The sequence below is a fragment of the Hypanus sabinus genome, chromosome 10 (genome assembly GCF_030144855.1).
Source record: "Hypanus sabinus isolate sHypSab1 chromosome 10, sHypSab1.hap1, whole genome shotgun sequence".
Classification (NCBI taxonomy): domain Eukaryota; kingdom Metazoa; phylum Chordata; class Chondrichthyes; order Myliobatiformes; family Dasyatidae; genus Hypanus; species Hypanus sabinus.
In genome coordinates, this window is record NC_082715.1 from 140,208,445 (window position 1) to 140,231,031 (window position 22,587).

At 46.8% G+C, this 22,587-nt stretch overlaps 1 protein-coding gene across 5 annotated transcripts in view; it reads right to left on the minus strand.

Annotated features, from left to right (window-relative positions):
* The window catches only part of me1 (malic enzyme 1, NADP(+)-dependent, cytosolic), a 467,654-nt gene that overhangs the window by 324,751 nt on the left and 120,316 nt on the right, over window positions 1-22,587 (minus strand). For all 5 annotated transcript variants that reach the window (XM_059983100.1, XM_059983103.1, XM_059983101.1 and 2 more), the window contains exon 3: window positions 15,430-15,579. In XM_059983100.1, coding sequence (XP_059839083.1) covers window positions 15,430-15,579 — 150 coding nt within the window. The remainder of the gene's footprint in view (window positions 1-15,429; window positions 15,580-22,587) is intronic.

Below are 22,587 nucleotides of genomic sequence, written 5' to 3' on the forward strand. Positions count from 1 at the left end.
CTCCTCCAGCATTTTGTGTGTGTTACTCTGACCATCGACACTGTCTGACCTGCTGAGTTCCTCCAGCATTTTGTGTGTGTTACTCTGACCATCGACACTGTCTGACCTGCTGAGCTCCTCCAGCATTTTGTGTGTGTTACTCTGACCATCGACACTGCCTGACCTGCTGAGTTCCTCCAGCATTTTGTGTGTGTTACTCTGACCATCGACACTGCCTGGCCTGCTGAGCTCCTCCAGCATTTTGTGTGTGTTACTCTGACCATCGACACTGCCTGACCTGCTGAGTTCCTCCAGCATTTTGTGTGTGTTACTCTGACCACAGACACTGTCTGACCTGCTGAGCTCCTCCAGCATTTTGTGTGTGTTACTCTGAAAATCGACACTGTCTGACCTGCTGAGTTCCTCCAGCATTTTATGTGTGTTACTCTGACCATAGACACTGTCTGACCTGCTGAGTTCCTCCAGCATTTTGTGTGTGTTACTCTGACCATCGACACTGTCTGACCTGCTGAGTTCCTCCAACATTTTGTGTGTGTTACTCTGACCACAGACACTGTCTGACCTGCTGAGTTCCTCCAGCATTTTGTGTGTGTTACTCTGACCACAGACACTGCCTGACCTGCTGAGTTCCTCCAGCATTTTGTGTGTGTTACTCTGACCACAGACACTGTCTGACCTGCTGAGCTCCTCCAGCATTTTGTGTGTGTTACTCTGACCACAGACACTGTCTGACCTGCTGAGTTCCTCCAGCATTTTGTGTGTGTTACTCTGACCACAGACACTGTCTGACCTGCTGAGTTCCTCCAGCATTTTGTGTGTGTTACTCTGACCACAGACACTGTCTGACCTGCTGAGTTCCTCCAGCATTTTGTGTGTGTTACTCTGACCATCGACACTGCCTGACCTGCTGAGTTCCTCCAGCATTTTGTGTGTGTTACTCTGACCACAGACACTGTCTGACCTGCTGAGTTCCTCCAGCATTTTGTGTGTGTTACTCTGACCACAGACACTGTCTGACCTGCTGAGTTCCTCCAGCATTTTGTGTGTGTTACTCTGACCACAGACACTGTCTGACCTGCTGAGCTCCTCCAGCATTTTGTGTGTGTTACTCTGACCATCGACACTGTCTGACCTGCTGAGTTCCTCCAGCATTTTGTGTGTGTTACTCTGACCATCGACACTGTCTGACCTGCTGAGTTCCTCCAGCATTTTGTGTGTGTTACTCTGACCATCGACACTGCCTGGCCTGCTGAGCTCCTCCAGCATTTTGTGTGTGTTACTCTGACCATAGACACTGTCTGACCTGCTCAGTTCCTCCAGCATTTTGTGTGTGTTACTCTGACCATCGACACTGCCTGGCCTGCTGAGTTCCTCCAGCATTTTGTGTGTGTTACTCTGACCATCGACACTGCCTGGCCTGCTGAGCTCCTCCAGCATTTTGTGTGTGTTACTCTGACCATAGACACTGCCTGACCTGCTGAGCTCCTCCAGCATTTTGTGTGTGTTACTCTGACCATCGACACTGTCTGACCTGCTGAGTTCCTCCAGCATTTTGTGTGTGTTACTCTGACCACAGACACTGTCTGACCTGCTGAGTTCCTCCAGCATTTTGTGTGTGTTACTCTGACCATCGACACTGCCTGACCTGCTGAGCTCCTCCAGCATTTTGTGTGTGTTACTCTGACCATCGACACTGCCTGACCTGCTGAGCTCCTCCAGCATTTTGTGTGTGTTACTCTGACCATCGACACTGCCTGACCTGCTGAGTTCCTCCAGCATTTTGTGTGTGTTACTCTGACCATCGACACTGTCTGACCTGCTGAGCTCCTCCAGCATTTTGTGTGTGTTACTCTGACCATAGACACTGTCTGACCTGCTGAGTTCCTCCAGCATTTTGTGTGTGTTACTCTGACCATAGACACTGTCTGACCTGCTGAGCTCCTCCAGCATTTTGTGTGTGTTACTCTGACCATCGACACTGCCTGACCTGCTGAGTTCCTCCAGCATTTTGTGTGTGTTACTCTGACCACAGACACTGTCTGACCTGCTGAGTTCCTCCAGCATTTTGTGTGTGTTACTCTGACCATCGACACTGCCTGACCTGCTGAGTTCCTCCAGCATTTTGTGTGTGTTACTCTGACCACAGACACTGTCTGACCTGCTGAGTTCCTCCAGCATTTTGTCTGTGTTACTCTGACCATCGACACTGTCTGACCTGCTGAGCTCCTCCAGCATTTTGTGTGTGTTACTCTGACCATCGACACTGCCTGACCTGCTGAGTTCCTCCAGCATTTTGTGTGTGTTACTCTGACCACAGACACTGTCTGACCTGCTGAGTTCCTCCAGCATTTTGTGTGTGTTACTCTGACCATCGACACTGCCTGACCTGCTGAGCTCCTCCAGCATTTTGTGTGTGTTACTCTGACCATTGACACTGTCTGACCTGCTGAGCTCCTCCAGCATTTTGTGTGTGTTACTCTGACCATCGACACTGTCTGACCTGCTGAGCTCCTCCAGCATTTTGTGTGTGTTACTCTGACCATCGACACTGTCTGACCTGCTGAGTTCCTCCAGCATTTTGTGTGTGTTATTCTGACCACAGACACTGTCTGACCTGCTGAGTTCCTCCAGCATTTTGTGTGTGTTACTCTGACCACAGACACTGTATGACCTGCTGAGTTCCTCCAGCATTTTGTGTGTGTTACTCTGACCACAGACACTGTCTGACCTGCTGAGTTCCTCCAGCATTTTGTGTGTGTTACTCTGACCATCGACACTGCCTGACCTGCTGAGCTCCTCCAGCATTTTGTGTGTGTTACTCTGACCATAGACACTGTCTGACCTGCTGAGTTCCTCCAGCATTTTGTGTGTGTTACTCTGACCATCGACACTGCCTGACCTGCTGAGTTCCTCCAGCATTTTGTGTGTGTTACTCTGACCATCGACACTGTCTGACCTGCTGAGCTCCTCCAGCATTTTGTGTGTGTTACTCTGACCACAGACACTGTCTGACCTGCTGAGTTCCTCCAGCATTTTGTGTGTGTTACTCTGACCACAGACACTGTCTGACCTGCTGAGTTCCTCCAGCATTTTGTGTGTGTTACTCTGACCATCGACACTGCCTGACCTGCTGAGTTCCTCCAGCATTTTGTGTGTGTTACTCTGACCACAGACACTGTCTGACCTGCTGAGTTCCTCCAGCATTTTGTGTGTGTTACTCTGACCATCGACACTGCCTGGCCTGCTTAGTTCCTCCAGCATTTTGTGTGTGTTACTCTGACCATCGACACTGCCTGACCTGCTGAGTTCCTCCAGCATTTTGTGTGTGTTACTCTGACCACAGACACTGTCTGACCTGCTGAGTTCCTCCAGCATTTTGTGTGTGTTACTCTGACCATCGACACTGTCTGACCTGCTGAGCTCCTCCAGCATTTTGTGTGTGTTACTCTGACCACAGACACTGCCTGACCTGCTGAGTTCCTCCAGCATTTTGTGTGTGTTACTCTGACCATCGACACTGCCTGGCCTGCTGAGCTCCTCCAGCATTTTGTGTGTGTTACTCTGACCATAGACACTGTCTGACCTGCTGAGCTCCTCCAGCATTTTGTGTGTTACTCTGACCATCGACACTGCCTGACCTGCTGAGTTCCTCCAGCATTTTGTGTGTGTTACTCTGACCATCGACACTGTCTGACCTGCTGAGTTCCTCCAGCATTTTGTGTGTGTTACTCTGACCATAGACACTGTCTGACCTGCTGAGTTCCTCCAGCATTTTGTGTGTGTTACTCTGACCATCGACACTGCCTGGCCTGCTGAGCTCCTCCAGCATTTTGTGTGTGTTACTCTGACCATAGACACTGTCTGACCTGCTGAGTTCCTCCAGCATTTTGTGTGTGTTACTCTGACCATCGACACTGTCTGACCTGCTGAGCTCCTCCAGCATTTTGTGTGTGTTACTCTGACCATCGACACTGTCTGACCTGCTGAGTTCCTCCAGCATTTTGTGTGTGTTACTCTGACCATCGACACTGCCTGACCTGCTGAGTTCCTCCAGCATTTTGTGTGTGTTACTCTGACCATAGACACTGTCTGACCTGCTGAGTTCCTCCAGCATTTTGTGTGTGTTACTCTGACCATCGACACTGCCTGGCCTGCTGAGTTCCTCCAGCATTTTGTGTGTGTTACTCTGACCATCGACACTGCCTGGCCTGCTGAGCTCCTCCAGCATTTTGTGTGTGTTACTCTGACCATAGACACTGCCTGACCTGCTGAGTTCCTCCAGCATTTTGTGTGTGTTACTCTGACCATCGACACTGTCTGACCTGCTGAGCTCCTCCAGCATTTTGTGTGTGTTACTCTGACCATCGACACTGTCTGACCTGCTGAGCTCCTCCAGCATTTTGTGTGTGTTACTCTGACCATCGACACTGTCTGACCTGCTGAGCTCCTCCAGCATTTTGTGTGTGTTACTCTGACCACAGACACTGCCTGACCTGCTGAGTTCCTCCAGCATTTTGTGTGTGTTACTCTGACCATAGACACTGTCTGACCTGCTGAGCTCCTCCAGCATTTTGTGTGTGTTACTCTGACCATCGACATTGTCTGACCTGCTGAGTTCCTCCAGCATTTTGTGTGTGTTACTCTGACCATAGACACTGTCTGACCTGCTGAGCTCCTCCAGCATTTTGTGTGTGTTACTCTGACCATAGACACTGTCTGACCTGCTGAGCTCCTCCAGCATTTTGTGTGTGTTACTCTGACCATCGACACTGTCTGACCTGCTGAGCTCCTCCAGCATTTTGTGTGTGTTACTCTGACCATCGACACTGCCTGACCTGCTGAGTTCCTCCAGCATTTTGTGTGTGTTACTCTGACCATCGACACTGCCTGGCCTGCTGAGCTCCTCCAGCATTTTGTGTGTGTTACTCTGACCATCGACACTGTCTGACCTGCTGAGCTCCTCCAGCATTTTGTGTGTGTTACTCTGACCATCGACACTGCCTGACCTGCTGAGTTCCTCCAGCATTTTGTGTGTGTTACTCTGACCATCGACACTGCCTGGCCTGCTGAGCTCCTCCAGCATTTTGTGTGTGTTACTCTGACCATAGACACTGTCTGACCTGCTGAGTTCCTCCAGCATTTTGTGTGTGTTACTCTGACCATCGACACTGTCTGACCTGCTGAGCTCCTCCAGCATTTTGTGTGTGTTACTCTGACCATCGACACTGTCTGACCTGCTGAGTTCCTCCAGCATTTTGTGTGTGTTACTCTGACCATCGACACTGCCTGACCTGCTGAGTTCCTCCAGCATTTTGTGTGTGTTACTCTGACCATAGACACTGTCTGACCTGCTGAGTTCCTCCAGCATTTTGTGTGTGTTACTCTGACCATCGACACTGCCTGGCCTGCTGAGTTCCTCCAGCATTTTGTGTGTGTTACTCTGACCATCGACACTGCCTGGCCTGCTGAGCTCCTCCAGCATTTTGTGTGTGTTACTCTGACCATAGACACTGCCTGACCTGCTGAGTTCCTCCAGCATTTTGTGTGTGTTACTCTGACCATCGACACTGTCTGACCTGCTGAGCTCCTCCAGCATTTTGTGTGTGTTACTCTGACCATCGACACTGTCTGACCTGCTGAGCTCCTCCAGCATTTTGTGTGTGTTACTCTGACCATCGACACTGTCTGACCTGCTGAGCTCCTCCAGCATTTTGTGTGTGTTACTCTGACCACAGACACTGCCTGACCTGCTGAGTTCCTCCAGCATTTTGTGTGTGTTACTCTGACCATAGACACTGTCTGACCTGCTGAGCTCCTCCAGCATTTTGTGTGTGTTACTCTGACCATCGACACTGTCTGACCTGCTGAGTTCCTCCAGCATTTTGTGTGTGTTACTCTGACCATAGACACTGTCTGACCTGCTGAGCTCCTCCAGCATTTTGTGTGTGTTACTCTGACCATAGACACTGTCTGACCTGCTGAGCTCCTCCAGCATTTTGTGTGTGTTACTCTGACCATCGACACTGTCTGACCTGCTGAGCTCCTCCAGCATTTTGTGTGTGTTACTCTGACCATCGCCACTGCCTGACCTGCTGAGTTCCTCCAGCATTTTGTGTGTGTTACTCTGACCATCGACACTGCCTGGCCTGCTGAGTTCCTCCAGCATTTTGTGTGTGTTACTCTGACCATCGACACTGCCTGGCCTGCTGAGCTCCTCCAGCATTTTGTGTGTGTTACTCTGACAATAGACACTGTCTGACCTGCTGAGTTCCTCCAGCATTTTGTGTGTGTTACTCTGACCATCGACACTGCCTGGCCTGCTGAGTTCCTCCAGCATTTTGTGTGTGTTACTCTGACCATCGATACTGCCTGGCCTGCTGAGCTCCTCCAGCATTTTGTGTGTGTTACTCTGACCACAGACACTGTCTGACCTGCTGAGCTCCTCCAGCATTTTGTGTGTGTTACTCTGACCATCGACACTGCCTGACCTGCTGAGTTCCTCCAGCATTTTGTGTGTGTTACTCTGACCATCGACACTGTCTGACCTGCTGAGCTCCTCCAGCATTTTGTGTGTGTTACTCTGACCATCGACACTGTCTGACCTGCTGAGTTCCTCCAGCATTTTGTGTGTGTTACTCTGACCACAGACACTGTCTGACCTGCTGAGTTCCTCCAGCATTTTGTGTGTGTTACTCTGACCATCGACACTGCCTGACCTGCTGAGCTCCTCCAGCATTTTGTGTGTGTTACTCTGACCACAGACACTGTCTGGCCTGCTGAGTTCCTCCAGCATTTTGTGTGTGTTACTCTGACCATCGACACTGCCTGACCTGCTGAGTTCCTCCAGCATTTTGTGTGTGTTACTCTGACCATCGACACTGTCTGACCTGCTGAGCTCCTCCAGCATTTTGTGTGTGTTACTCTGACCATCGACACTGCCTGACCTGCTGAGTTCCTCCAGCATTTTGTGTGTGTTACTCTGACCACAGACACTGTCTGACCTGCTGAGTTCCTCCAGCATTTTGTGTGTGTTACTCTGACCATCGACACTGCCTGACCTGCTGAGCTCCTCCAGCATTTTGTGTGTGTTACTCTGACCACAGACACTGTCTGACCTGCTGAGTTCCTCCAGCATTTTGTGTGTGTTACTCTGACCATCGACACTGTCTGACCTGCTGAGCTCCTCCAGCATTTTGTGTGTGTTACTCTGACCATAGACACTGTCTGACCTGCTGAGTTCCTCCAGCATTTTGTGTGTGTTACTCTGACCATAGACACTGTCTGACCTGCTGAGCTCCTCCAGCATTTTGTGTGTGTTACTCTGACCATCGACACTGCCTGACCTGCTGAGTTCCTCCAGCATTTTGTGTGTGTTACTCTGACCACAGACACTGTCTGACCTGCTGAGTTCCTCCAGCATTTTGTGTGTGTTACTCTGACCATAGACACTGCCTGACCTGCTGAGTTCCTCCAGCATTTTGTGTGTGTTACTCTGACCACAGACACTGTCTGACCTGCTGAGTTCCTCCAGCATTTTGTGTGTGTTACTCTGACCATCGACACTGTCTGACCTGCTGAGTTCCTCCAGCATTTTGTGTGTGTTGCTCGGATTTCCAGCGTCTGCAGATTTTCTCGTGTTTGTGACTTTCCCCAAGCAGCAGGGCTGATCAGCAACTCCACCCACTAACCCACCCCACCACACCCCCAACCGCCTCTAATTTATCATTTCCTGTCAATCACCCTATGTACAGACACTCCTGTACTTAGCTACACTTTATGGAACAGTGTAGAATATTTTTCTGAAAGCATGACTGTCCAGCACTACTGGTAGATTCTGCAGATCTCCAGGGGTCAGAAATTAACGATTTTTTGCTATGAAAAACAGATGGATATTAAATAGATTTTGTTAGTTGGAAGAAAGACTAAATGAAACTGAAAGGTGAAATGTTTAAGGGGAAGGTGAGGGAGAACTTCATTCAGAGGGAGGTGCAAGCGTGGAACGAGCTGCCAGTGGAAGTGGTAGATGTGGGTTTAAGGGAAATTTGGATAGGTACGTGGATGGAAAGGGTGTGGAGACTGTGGTCTAGTTGCAAGTCATTGGAATTAGGCAGTTTCATAGTTTGGCATGGACTAGATGGGCCAAAGGGCCTGTTTCTGTGCAGTAGTGCTCTATATCTCTATGACTTTATGAAGTAATCAAACGTGAATGTGCACTTATGTCCCCAAATCTTTAAAAGCATACACAATTTAAATTGCAGTTAGACAAGAAAACCACATGTTTATGGCACTTTGATGTTTCAACAAAATTACGTACATGTTAATGCAACAGTACGTGCTTCAAACCTCAAGTGGAACATTTTCTGTGCAATCAGAGGAATAAAGATTAAACGTTCCAAGTCCTTTTTATAAAACTGCAAAGAGTATGCCTGAAAGCATTGCAATGCGGTTGGAATGTGCTCCTGAAGATACATACAGACTCAGTGGCCACTTTGTTAGGTACATCTGTACACTTGATCGTTAATACAAATATCTAATCAATCGAACACATGACAGCAACACAATGCACTGAAACAATCAGACACGGTCGAGAGGTTCAGTTGCTGTCCAGGCCAAACATCAGAAAGGGGAAGAAATGTGATCAAAGTGACTTTGACTGTGGAATGATTGTTGGTGCCAGACGGGGTGATTTGAGTATCTCAGAGGCTGCCGATCCCCTAGGATTTTCAGGCACAACTGTCTCTAGAGTTTACAGAGAATGATGTAGAAAACAAAAAAAAGCAACCAGTAAGCAGCAGTTCTTTGGGGAAAATGGCTTGTTAATGAGAGAGGTCAAAGGAGAATGGGCAGACTGGTTCAAGGTGGCAGGAAGGTGGTGGTAAGTCAAGTAACCGTGTGTTATGACACCGGTGTGCAGAAGAGCATCTCTTAATGCACAACACATTGAACCTTGAAGTGGATGGGCTGCAGCAATAGAAAGCATAAACAAATACTCAATGGCCACTTAGATAGAAAGACGGATGAGATTTATTTGTCAGATGTACATTGAAACATCAAAACTTATGGTGAATGCACAATTTGTGTAATGAATGAGGACTCTGCCAGGCAGCCCAAACCTGTCACCGTGCAATTGACGCCAACGTGGCATGCCCACAACTTACTTACTATAACCGTGCATCTTTGGAACATGGGAGGAAAATGGAGCACCACGCGGTCACGGGGAGAACATACAAATTCCTTACAAACACTAGTAGAAATCAAAACCCAATCAGTGATCATCGGCGCTGTGAAATGATGCCCTAACTGCTGCACCACCTTGCCATTGCCTTGCACAATGTAACACAAGGCTGCAAGTTACCCTCACACAGTCCAGGACTTGAAGGCACAACCTCAGTATAGAGGGATGTCCCTTTACAAGAGAGGGGAGGAGAAATTTGTTTCACCAAAATCAGTGAAATTCATTGCCATGGACTACTGCAGAATCCAAATCACTGGGTATATTTAAAGCAGAGGTTGATAGGTTCTTAATTAGTCAGTGCATGAAAGGTTATGGAGAGGAGGCATTAGAATGGGATTGGGAGGGATAATAAATCAGCCATGATGGAATGACAGAGCAGACTTGATGGGCTGAATGGCCTAATTCTGCTCCTACGTCTTATGGTCCTATGGTCCAATTTCTACAGTGCAATTATAAATTTGCTGATTTGTTTTTAACTGCAATAGAATTCTTTAAAAAGATCTCCCATTTATTGTTCTGCAATTTCTAGTAAGATAAACTGGTAAAGGCAATATTACGGCCAACACACAATAAAATGCTGAGGGAACTCATTCTGGCTTTTCCCCACTTTCTTTCCAGTCCTGATAAAGAGTGTCAGGTGAAAACGTTGACAATTTATTCTCCTCCTGCCTATCCTGCTGAGCTCCTCCAGCATTGTAAACCATTAGACCTTATGACCATAAGACATGGGAGCAGTATTGTATCTGCTCTGCCATTCAGAAATGGTTGATTTATTTTTCCTCTCAACCTCATTCTGTAAGCGTTGCTCAAGATTTCCAGGCTCTACCTTCCAGTCATCTCGTCTCACCCATCATCTGCCAGCTTGTAGTCCTTCCAAACCCCCTCACCACCTTCTTATTCCAGCCCCTTTCCCCTTCCTTTCCAGTCCCGATGAAGGGTCGCAGCCCAAAACATCTACTGTTTATTCCCCTCCATAGATGCTGCCTGAACTGCTGAGTTCCTGCAGAATTTTGTGTGCGTTGTTCTGGATTTCAGTACCTGTAGAACCTTTTGCACCTCTAGTGCTATAATCTGCAGATGTTATGTTGCTGCTAACAGTTTCTGCAAACAAGGTTTGATTCTGACCTCCAAGGCTGTCTATGTGGTGTTGGCAACCACCAACCAGGACATGCCTTCTTCTCATTACTCATCAGAGAAAAGGTACAGGAGCCTAAAGATAGACACTGAATGATTCACCAACAGCTTCTTCCCCTCCACCATCAGATTTTTGAATGGACAATAAACCCATGAACACTACATCGCTATTTTTGCTCTCTGTTTGCATTACTTATTTAGTATTTTTATATATATTTTTATAATTTTCAAACATACATCAGTGATAATAAACCTCAGCAACTAAGTACAATGAATGAACCTCAGGGTAGTATATAGAGACATGCATGTGCTTCGATAATAGATTTACTTTGAACTTTAAATGGAGGGAGGAAGCACTGATTCACCAGTGATTTAAATAAATGAGTTGTACAATCTTCCTTGGTCTCCTGGTGCAGGTAATGGTGGGGTTTCAAACTCTTACTCAGATTAGTTCATTGCTTTTCTAAGTATTTGTAGTTTCACACTGCAAGTCAGGCAGCATCTATGGAGGAGAATGGAAAAGGACAGAAGAATCTGAGCGTGGTCTCATTGTAGCAGTAGAGGAGGCCATGGACAGACGTCAGAATGGGAAGACAAATTGAAATGGGTGGTCACTAGGAGATCCTGACTTTTGCTCCCTCCCTCCTCTTTTTTGTCATTCCCATTCTGGTTCCCCTCTCACCCCTTCTCTTCTCTTCTCCCCTCTCCTGCTCTGGCTCCCCTCCTCCTCCCATTTCTCCCATGGTCCATTCTACTTGCCCGTCGGATACCTTCTCCTTCAGCCCTTTACCTCTTCCACCTATCACCTCCCAGCTTCTCGCTTCATTCCCTCTCCCCCACCCCACTCACCTCTCCTGGCCTCGTCTATCACCTCCCAGCTTCTCGCTTCATTCCCTCTCCCCCACCCCACTCACCTCTCCTGGCCTCGTCTATCACCTCCCAGCTTCTCGCTTCATTCCCTCTCCCCCACCCCACTCACTTCTGCTGGCCTCGTCTATCACCTCCCAGCTTCTCGCTTCATTCCCTCTCCCCCACCCCACTCACCTCTCCTGGCCTCGTCTATCACCTCCCAGCTTCTCGCTTCATTCCCTCTCCCCCACCCCACTCACCTCTCCTGGCCTCGTCTATCACCTCCCAGCTTCTCGCTTCATTCCCTCTCCCCCACCCCACTCACCTCTCCTGGCCTCGTCTATCACCTCCCAGCTTCTCGCTTCATTCCCTCTCCCCCACCCCACTCACCTCTCCTGGCCTCGTCTATCACCTCCCAGCTTCTCGCTTCATTCCCTCTCCCCCACCCCACTCACCTCTCCTGGCCTCGTCTATCACCTCCCAGCTTCTCGCTTCATTCCCTCTCCCCCACCCCACTCACTTCTGCTGGCCTCGTCTATCACCTCCCAGCTTCTCGCTTCATTCCCTCTCCCCCACCCCACTCACCTCTCCTGGCCTCGTCTATCACCTCCCAGCTTCTCGCTTCATTCCCTCTCCCCCACCCCACTCACCTCTCCTGGCCTCGTCTATCACCTCCCAGCTTCTCGCTTCATTCCCTCTCCCCCACCCCACTCACCTCTCCTGGCCTCGTCTATCACCTCCCAGCTTCTCGCTTCATTCCCTCTCCCCCACCCCACTCACCTCTCCTGGCCTCGTCTATCACCTCCCAGCTTCTCGCTTCATTCCCTCTCCCCCACCCCACTCACCTCTCCTGGCCTCGTCTATCACCTCCCAGCTTCTCGCTTCATTCCCTCTCCCCCACCCCACTCACCTCTCCTGGCCTCGTCTATCACCTCCCAGCTTCTCGCTTCATTCCCTCTCCCCCACCCCACTCACCTCTCCTGGCCTCGTCTATCACCTGCCAGCTTCTCGCTTCATTCCCTCTCCCCCACCCCACTCACCTCTCCTGGCCTCGTCTATCACCTCCCAGCTTCTCGCTTCATTCCCTCTCCCCCACCCCACTCACCTCTCCTGGCCTCGTCTATCACCTCCCAGCTTCTCGCTTCATTCCCTCTCCCCCACCCCACTCACCTCTCCTGGCCTCGTCTATCACCTCCCAGCTTCTCGCTTCATTCCCTCTCCCCCACCCCACTCACCTCTCCTGGCCTCGTCTATCACCTGCCAGCTTGTACCCCTTCCCTTACCCCCACCTCCGTACCCTGCCCACTGCGATCTTTGAACCCGATTCTGATTACATTCGCAACTACTTCAGGACATCTATTTGGCAGCGATCAAAAATGGCAGCTCCTTATAATGGTGATCAACGGCCGATTTAGGTCACAATTAAGGAGGAACAACATCTGCAATAAATCCCTGTGCAATTTACAATTTTAGAGCAAATTCTTGGCATGGAGTCCAATTTGGCCATCGGATGGTAGGAAAATGAAGGACTGCCCGATGAAATAACTCCCACTGAAACTGCTACTGTACAGAACACAGGGGCATTGTCTGAAAATAAACATTACAACTTACTCTTAAATGCAGAAAACAAGAAAAGGTCATTTTTTCAAAGCATATTTGCTCATTATGTGTAGAGCCACAGGAGATTAGGAAAGTCTGAAACGAATACTTCTCATCTGTATTTACCAGGAAACTGATATTGCAAGTTAGGGGGACTCACGGAAGAGAATAGTGATTTTTTTAAAACATATCCACAGCAATAAACAAAGAGAAGCTGGCAGTTCGTAAAAGCAGATAAAAGGTGAAGCTTTTCACCATAAAAAGGCGGAGTTGTATACTCTGTGCCTATGTGAGATTGTTGTTCTTGGACTACAGTTCAGCGTTCAACACCATAATTCCCTCCAGGCTCGACAAGAAGCTCAGAGACCTCGGCCTTCACCCTGCCTTGTCCAGGTGGATCCTGGACTTCCTGTCAAACCTCTGCCCCTTTGACTTTCAACATAGGTGCCCCTCTGGGCTGTGTCCTAAGCCCTCTCCGTTACTCTCTGTATACCCATGACTGTGTCACCACCAGCAGCTCCAATCTAATTAAATTTGCTTATGATTCTACACTGATTGGCCTAATCTCAAATAATAATGAGGCAGCCTACAGAGAGGTTCCAGACACAGTGGTGTCAAGAAAACAACCTCTCCCTCAATGTTGCAAAAATGAAGGAACTGGTTGGGAATGGAGGAATGGAGACAAGCTGTCCCCTATTGACATCGATGGATCTGGGGTTGAGAGGGTGAACAGCTTTACGTTCCTCGGCATCCACATCACCGAGGATCTCAGGTGGTCTGTATATACCGGCTGTGTGATGAAAAAGGCACAACAGTGTCTCCTTCACCTCAGAAGGTTGAAGAAGTTTGGTATGGGCCCCAAATTCTTTCTACAGAAACACAACTGAGAGCATCCTGACTGGCTGCATCACTGCCTGGTATGGGAACTGTACCTCCCTTAATCGCAGGACTCTGCAGAGAGTGGTGTGGACTGCCCGGCGCATCTGTAGATGTGAACTTCCCACTATTCAGGACATTTATAAAAACAGGTTTGTTAAAAGGGCCTGAAGGATCACTGGGGACCCAAGTCACCCCAACCACAAACTGTTCCGGGTGCTACCATCCGGGAAACGGTACCGCAGCATAAAAGCCAGGACCAACAGGCTCCGGGACAGCTTCTTCAACCAGGCCATCAGACTGATTAATTCATGCTGACGCAACTGTATTTCTAAGTTATATTGACTATCTTGCTGTACATACTATTTATTATAAATGACTATAAATTGCACATTGCACATTTCGATGGAGACATAACAAAGATTTTTACTCCTCATGTATAAGAAGAGTGTACATAATAAAGTCAATTCAATTCAATCAGTCTCAAAGACACAAACTTCTCCACCATTGAAGACGTCTTCAGGAAGCCAGGCCTCAACAAGGCAGCTTCCTTCATTAAGGACCCTCATAACCCAGGACATGCACTCTTCTCACTACTATCATCAGGTAGGAGGTACAGGACCCTGAAGACACGCAGTCAACATTTCAGAAGCAGCTTCTCAATATTTCTGAATGGTCCATGAATCCATGAACACCACCTCACCTTTTTGTGTTTTTTTTTCCACCTCTTACTCATTCGTATATTTTTCTTACCGTACCCTACCATAATTCTTTTACGTATTGCAGTATACAACTGCTGCAAAGCAACAAATTTCACAAGACACAGTACTGTGCAGAAGTTTTAGGCACATAAATATAGCTTAGGTTCCTTAGACTTCTGTACAGTACTGTAGTGATTTTATGTATTGCACTGTACTGCTGCTGCAAAACAACAAATCTCATGACATATGCCAGTGATATTAAAGCTGATTCTGGTTCTGACTTGATTCATTTTTATGTGAAACCCCCATCTGAATATTTCACAGTTCAATGAGAAGCAGTCACACTTCATTCCAAAATGCATCTGCATATTAAAGCACATAAAACATTGGAAGAATTCAGCAAGTCAGGCAGTATCTAGGGAGGGGGAATAAACAGTCGATGTTTCAGACTGAGGCTGTTCATCAGGACTGGAGAGGAAGAGGCCAGAACAAGAAGGTTCCTCTCCATAGATGCTGCCTGACTTGCTGAGCTCCTCTAGCGTTTTGTGTGTGCTGCTCCAGATTTCCAGCATCTGCAGAATCTGCAGGTTCAGAATGGGGGCACCATGGTAACGTTGGGGTAAGCATGATGCCATTATAGTTTGGGACACAGGTGGTCAGAGTTCAATCCGGCATTCCCAGCAAGAAAGTTTGTCTGCCGTTCCTGTGTGCACGTGGGTTTCCTCCGGGTTCTCCAGTTTCCTCCCACAGTCCAAAGACCTTCTGGTTAGTGGATTAATTGATCATTGTAAATTGTCCTGTGATTAGTCTAAGGATAAATCAGCAGGTTGCTAGGCAGCGCAACTTGGCTGGCTGGAAGGGCCTGTTCTGCACTGTATTTCTAATTAAACAACCTCTTGTGCCTATTGGAGTAAGTTTAAATCGTTACTAATCTATGCAACCAGAACATATACGATGTGAATGACAGCAGACCATAGACTTCAGGTAGTATGGATTCATTACAACACAAACCTGTTTTGAAAGTCAGTCACTTACCTTGGTCTGCGAAATACCAGTCCGTATTGTTGGCAAGCCAGGCCTACAGTGGGTGTGTAAACTACCGGCATGAATCTCTCAATATCTGACGTCAGTACCTTGTAGAAAAGCTTCTCATTTCGGTCTTGGAGGGCCATGAGGAAAATGTACCTGAAGCAATAAATTATAAACATTAATCAAAATCATAAACAAGCAATCTTTATTATTTATTTATTGGGATTCAACGCGGAATAAGCCCTTCCAGCCCTTCAAGCTGCACTACATCAGCAACCCCCCAATTAACCTACTAATTGGTATGTCTTTGGACTGTGGGAGGAAACCAGAGCACCCGGAGGAAATCCATGCAGTCATGGGGAGGGTGTACAACTCATTACAGTGAACGGCGGGATTGTACTCTGAACTCCATCACCCCAAAACGTAACAGAGTCACACTAACCACTATGCGATCATGCTGCCTATTAGGAACCTAATGGAATATACCTCATTCTAATGAGCTATATTGTACCACAGATTACTAAACACTCCCTCTAATTTAAAATGCATTCAAGTTGCATCTGACGAGTATCGATGTATTAATTGACAACAGGAACAAGTTGCGGATTTTACATGAATCAATGCACTAGACTGTCCAGCTGGTATTATAGAAGGTCACAAAGCAACAACCTTGCACTCAGTGTCAGTAAGACCAAGGAACTGACTGTGGATTTCAGGAAGGGGAAGTAGAGGGAACACACACCAGTCCCGCCGGACGATGCTGAGGATGTTCTACGAGTCTGTGGTGGCCCGGGCTATCGTGTTTGCTGTTGAGTGCTGGGGCAGCAGACTGAGGGTGGCAGACACCAACAGAATCAACAAACCCATTCGTACGGCCAGTGATGTTGTGGAGGTGAAACTGGACTCTGACGGTGGTGTCTGAAAAGAGGATGCTGTCCAAGTTGCATGCCATCTTGGACAATGTCTCCCATCCACTCCATAATGTACTGGTTAGGCACAGGAGTACATTCAGCCAGAGACTCATTCCCCCGAGATGCAACACTGAGTGTCATAGGAAGTCATTCCTGCATGTGGCCATCAAACTTTACAACTCCTCCCTCGGAGTGTCAGACACCCTGAGCCAATAAGTCCAGCTGATCCTGGAGTTATTTCCACTTGGAATAATTTACTTATTGTTATTTAATGATTTATGGTTTTATATTGCTATATTTCTACACTATTCTTGGTTGGTGCGGCTGTAACAAAACCCAATTTCCCTCGGGATCATTAAAGTCTGTCTGTCTGATCGAGGGATCAGAAGTGGAAAGGATGAGCAGCTTGAAGATCCCGAATGTCAGAACCCCTGACGACCTCTCCCGAGCCCAACATGCTGACGCAATTACCAAGACGACGAAGCAGCAGCTACATTGCCAGAGGAGTTCGAGGAGACTTGGTAGACCCCCAAAGGCTCTAGCAGGTTCCTACCGACGTACCGTGGAGAGCATTCCGACCGGTTACATCACCGCCTGGTACGGAGGGGCCACTGCACAGGATCGGGAAAAGCTGCTGGAAGTTGCCACCAGTTCCATCGTGGGCACCAGCCCCCCACCATGGAGAGGTGGGGTGATGCCTCAAGGATCATCACTAATGATCCCCATCACCCAGGGCATGGCCTCTTCTCATTGCTACCATCGAGGAAGGGGTACATGAGCCTGAAGAAACATATTCAATGTTTCAGGAGCAGCTTCTTGCCCTCTGCCATCAGATTTCTGAATGGACAATGAACACACGTACACTATCTCACTATTTTTTGCTCTTTTTTTTACACTCTTAATTTAATTGTATATATTTCTTATTGTAACTTATAGTTTATTTATTACTATGTACTGTACTGCTGCCACGAAACAACAAGTTTCACAACGTATGCCAGTGATTAGACAGATGTTGGAAATCCAAGCAACACATACAAGAGGCTGGAGCAGCATCGATGGAAACGAGTCAACAGTCAATGTTTTAGACTGAGACCCTTTATTAGGACTGGAAAAAAAGATGAGAAGTTAGAGCAAGAAGGTGGGGGGAGGGGAGGTAGTAGTACAGGGTGGCGGGTGTTAGGTGAAACCGGAAGAGGGGGAAGGGTGACTGTGCGTGTTGCCACCGATATTGAAACCAATTCCAACTCCGATCTCAGGGCTTGAGGGAATCCATTCTCCTCGTGTGTCACATGGGACCTCAGTAGCGCTTAGTACAACGCTATTACAGCTCGGGACATCGGAGTATGGAGTTCAATTCCGCCACCATCTGTGATGAGTTTGTGTGTCCTCCCTGTGACACGAAGGTTTCCGCCGGCTGCTCTGGATTTCCTCCCACATTCCAAAGACATACAGGTTGATAGGTTAAATTGTTAATTGTAAACTGTCCGGTGATCAGGTTGCAGTTAAATAGGTGGGTTGCTGGGCTCTTTCTAAATGTATCTCTAAATAAAATAAACTCTAAAAAGCCTCAATGGAATGGGAGAGTCAATGAAAATGACCTCACTTTGTGCCAAGGTCAAAGGCCATAACCAACAGCCAAAATCTACATGGTGACCCAGTAACACACTGTAGGCACTAGCTCAAACACTGCTAACTGTAACGCAACTTGTACTTTATCCGCACATCTAGTTACAAGAAAGAATTTTTCAGTTTTCTCCTCTAATGATTAGTAGGAAGGTTTAAACACCACAGCATCTCTGGTCAGCTCTTCTTTCTATTATGACTGTACCACAGCTCTGAGGGGCCGAAGGGTGCGGTGTAGCCCCCTCCTTTGTGAGAATCGCAAGATCACTATTGATTTGGGTCAGGAGAACCAGGAAATGAGAGAGAGACGTGCGGAAAGTCTCGTTCCCCAGCGATATAAAGCTACGGGACACGGCCATTGTCTCTTGGAGACGAACTTGTGTATTACACGACTGTGCTACGTGGAAGCCCTCAGGCAAAGTGGGCTGGTTGAGGGAGGGATTGCATCACCCCAACCTGATTGACATCTGAGACCCTGTGAGTCAGGATAAAAGAGGGACTGTGGGAATAGCCCCCTCAGACGCACCAGAAGAAACGCTAGCGATCCCGTAATAGCGGAAGTCGGTGGGAAGGAGGCCACGTGCGTTCGATTCCTGTTGCCCTGGAACCGGTGGCTTTTACCACGGAAAAACGGCTTTTAGCTAACAACGGGGAAACCAAATCCCAACGACTCAAAGGATTAACATCATAAAAGGATTGGGCAAGTTTTAAACCCGTCTTTCTCTCAAACCAAAACGCTGCAGCGTGAACGAACTAACAGTGACTTTTATATTTCCATCGGACAATACATTATCCCCGAGACAACGAAAGAGCTATTTCTTATTGATTATTATTATACCTGCGCTTTTAGATTTAGTATTGACGGCGTATATTATCTGTATGTTTGCATTGATATTATTTTGTGTATTTTTATCAATAAATTAAAATAGTACCATCAGACTTCAACGGACCTCTCTATCTTTGCTGGTCAGTGACCCAGTTACGGGGTTTGTAACATTTCAAATAACAATCTCTCCAAACAGAACCCAGGCCATGCTCTATTCTCACTGTTACCATTGGGCAGGAGGGAGAGGAGCCTTACGTCCCACAACCACCAGGTGCAGGGACTGTTAATACCCTACAAAAAAAAACAGGCTCCTGAACCAGCATGGAGAACTTCTCTGAACTGATTCTGTGACCCGCAGAGTCACTTTCATGGACTCTTTCCAACTCTTGTTCTCAGTACCTTTTTAATGTGCACAGTTTGTCTTCTTTTACATGGTAGTTATTTGTCAGTTTTGACAGTTCATGAATAGTTCATCATGAAATTCTGTTATACTACTTTATTTTCTTGTATATTGTCACAAGAAAATAATCTCGAGGTAGTGTATGATAACAAAGTACCAAACACGGTCTTGCGGGCTGGAAGCATCGTGTTTAGTGCAATCACTTCACAGTGCCAGCAATCAGAGCTCAGGGTTCGATTCTCGCTGTAGACTATAAGGTGTTTGAACATTCTCCTTGTAACCCCGTGGAATTCCTCCGGTTTCAGCCTTCATCCCAAAGCCATAGGTTTATGGCTTGGGTTGGAGAACTGTAGTTATGCTAATTTGGTGCTGGCAACACGGCGACTTTTGCGGGCTGCCACCAGCACAATCGTAGAACTTTACAGCCCGACACAGAACCTTCAGCCCACAACGTTATGCTAGCCATTTGGTCATTGACGCAAAACAATGCATTTCACAGTACTTTTTGATGTACATGGGGCAAATAAAGCTAATTTAAAAATGTTTATAATCTTATAATATTATAAAATATCAACTTACTTTCAAGGAATCTATAACTCATGCAGTCAATACTAAGTTCAAGTTTATTGCCATCCAGCTATACACACACACGCACAAACACAGTGCCTATAAAAAGCATTCATCCCCCTTGGAAGTTTTGATTTTTTTATTCTTTTACAACATTCTATCACAGTGGATTTAACTTGGCTTTACAGGAAAAGACTCTTTCACATCAAAGTGAAAATAAATCTCTACAAAGTGAGTTATTACAAATATAAAACACAAAATAATTGATTGCATAAGTACTCACCCCCTTTAATAGGACACACCAGATCATCATTGGTGCAGCCGATTGGTTTCACGAGTGACATGATTAGTTAATGGAGATCACCTGTGTGCAGTCAGGGTTGATTGGAGTAAAAATACACCTGTGTCTGGAAGCTCCAGCTGCTGGTGAGTCAGGATCCTGGCAGAAACTCCACCATGGACAGAAACAAAACACTCCAAGCAACTCCACGAATGGGTTATTGAAAAGCAGAAGTCGGGAGTTGGAGAAATAAAAATTCCAAAATCTTTCATCAATTTAATAAAAATTAAAAACCAACATTTCAAGGTTATTCATCCTCTTTGTAATTATGACGCTAACTTTCCTCAGGTGCAATACTGTATATTACCTTACCAACTCCCCCATTGTGTTGATGTAAGAAAAACTGGAGGATCACCTGTTTTCAGTGAATTAATAAGAATAAATACCCCCTCTCTCAGTAAGGTCCAACAGCACGGTAGATTTTCAACAGATCAAACCAAAATGAAGACAAAAGACAGCTCAAGACGAGTCAGGAAAATGATAATAGAGAAGCACCAATCTGGAGAAGGGTACAAGTCCAGCTCAAAGGCACTGAACATACATCAGAGCTCAGTGCAGTCCATCGTGAAACCACAGCCACGCTGCCTAGGTCAGGCCACCCCACTAAACTTAGCACACTGCCAGAGAAGAATGGCACTTGTAAGAGAGTGATGCCAACAGTCACCTGGAGTGAGCTGCAGAAGCCAGTGGCGTTAAGTTTGTGGATGAAGACATTGTGGTTAGATGAGACTTAAGTGCAACTTCTTGGCCTCAACACCAAACAATATGTGTGGTGTAAATCTAGTACCACACGTCAGCCAGGTATTATAGAAGTAGCATCATGCTTTGGGGAGGCTTTTCATCAGAAGGAAACAGAAATCTGGACAGGATTGATGGGAAAATGCTAAATCCAGAGAGATCCTGGATAAAAACCTGCTAGCCTCTGCTAGAAAGCTTTCACTGGGGAGGAAGTTCATCTTTCAGCGGGACACTGACCCAAAGCACACTGCCAGAACAATCAGGGAGTGGCTTCGAATACATAAAGTTGATCTCCTTGAGTGGCCCAGTCAGAGACCTGACCTCAACCAGATCGAGCGACTCTGGCAAAACCTCAGGATTGTTGTCCTCCACTGCTCCCCAACTAATCTGGCACAACTTGAGCAATTTTGCAAGGAGGAATGGAACTTGCTCCATCATGTTGTGAAAGCTACTAGAGATTTAACCAAAAAGACTACAGGCTGTTATAGCTGCGAGAGAAGGTTCAACTAAGCACTGAACAAAGGGTGATGAACACTTTTGAACTGCTGACATTTCATGTTTTGAATTGTTAGTTTTGCATGCTTTACAATTTTCCCTGTTTTTGGGGCTCCACTGCGCAAAAAAGAAGCATGTGATTCATCAATAAAAATTCGTGATCAAAATCCCTGGTTGTAATACTAATTGATGTGAACAAATGTTTGGGGGCTGAATAATTTTACAAGGCACTGTATTTATACAGCCAAATGAAACAACGTCCCACCAGACCATGGTGCAACCCAGAATACATGATCACACACAGCACATAAAGCAAAACAAATTAATACCACTAATAAATTAATAGAATATAATTCTAAGTGCATGTAATACACAGCACATGTAAACAATAAACAGTATAGTAATCAGCTCGCTGTCCGGGTGACGAGACCTCGGTGGTGGCAGGGTATTCATTAGTCTCACAGCTATCACCCAGTCTGGCAGTCCCAGTCCTGATGCTCCTGTACCTCCTTCCTGATGATAGTGGGCCAAAGAGATTGTGAGGTGGGTAGTAGGAAACATCAACAATGCTTCGGACCCTCATATACAATGCTCCCGGTAAATGTCACCAATGGGGAGAGGGAGACCCAAATGACCCTCTCAATGTTTTTTTTCTATACTCGTAGGGTCCTGTGGTCCAATACCTTTCAGCTTCCTCTTTTTTTTACTACTTAGTTAGTTAGTTATTATTTGGGTTATACACACAAAATGCTGGAGGAACTCAGCAGGCCAGGCAGCCTCTATGGAAAAAAAGTACAGTTGACGTTTCAGACCAAAACATCGACTGTACTCTTTTCCGTAGATGCTGCCTGGCTGCCGAGTTCCTCCAGCATCTTGTGTGCGCTGCTCAAATTTCCGGTATCAGCAGACTTTCTCTTGTTATTATTTGTTTTTTTTTATTTGCACAGTTTGTCATCTTTTGCAGATTGGTTGTTAGTCAAAGTTTGTGTGCAGTTCTTCATTGGTTCTACTGTAGCTTTCTGTTCTACTGTGAATGCCTGTAAGAAAATGAATCTTAGTGCTGTAATGGTGACACAGACATACTCTGAACTTCAATACCTTGTAATCTTTATATGTACGCACTTTGATGATAAATTTACTTTGAACTGTGAAACAGAAGGACGGTATATAAAGAAGTATGTGAGAAAGCAGCGCACACACCACCAGCAGACAGGAATCTGAGGGAGCCTACTCTGTGGTGGGCTAGCAATTTAAGTCACCCTGA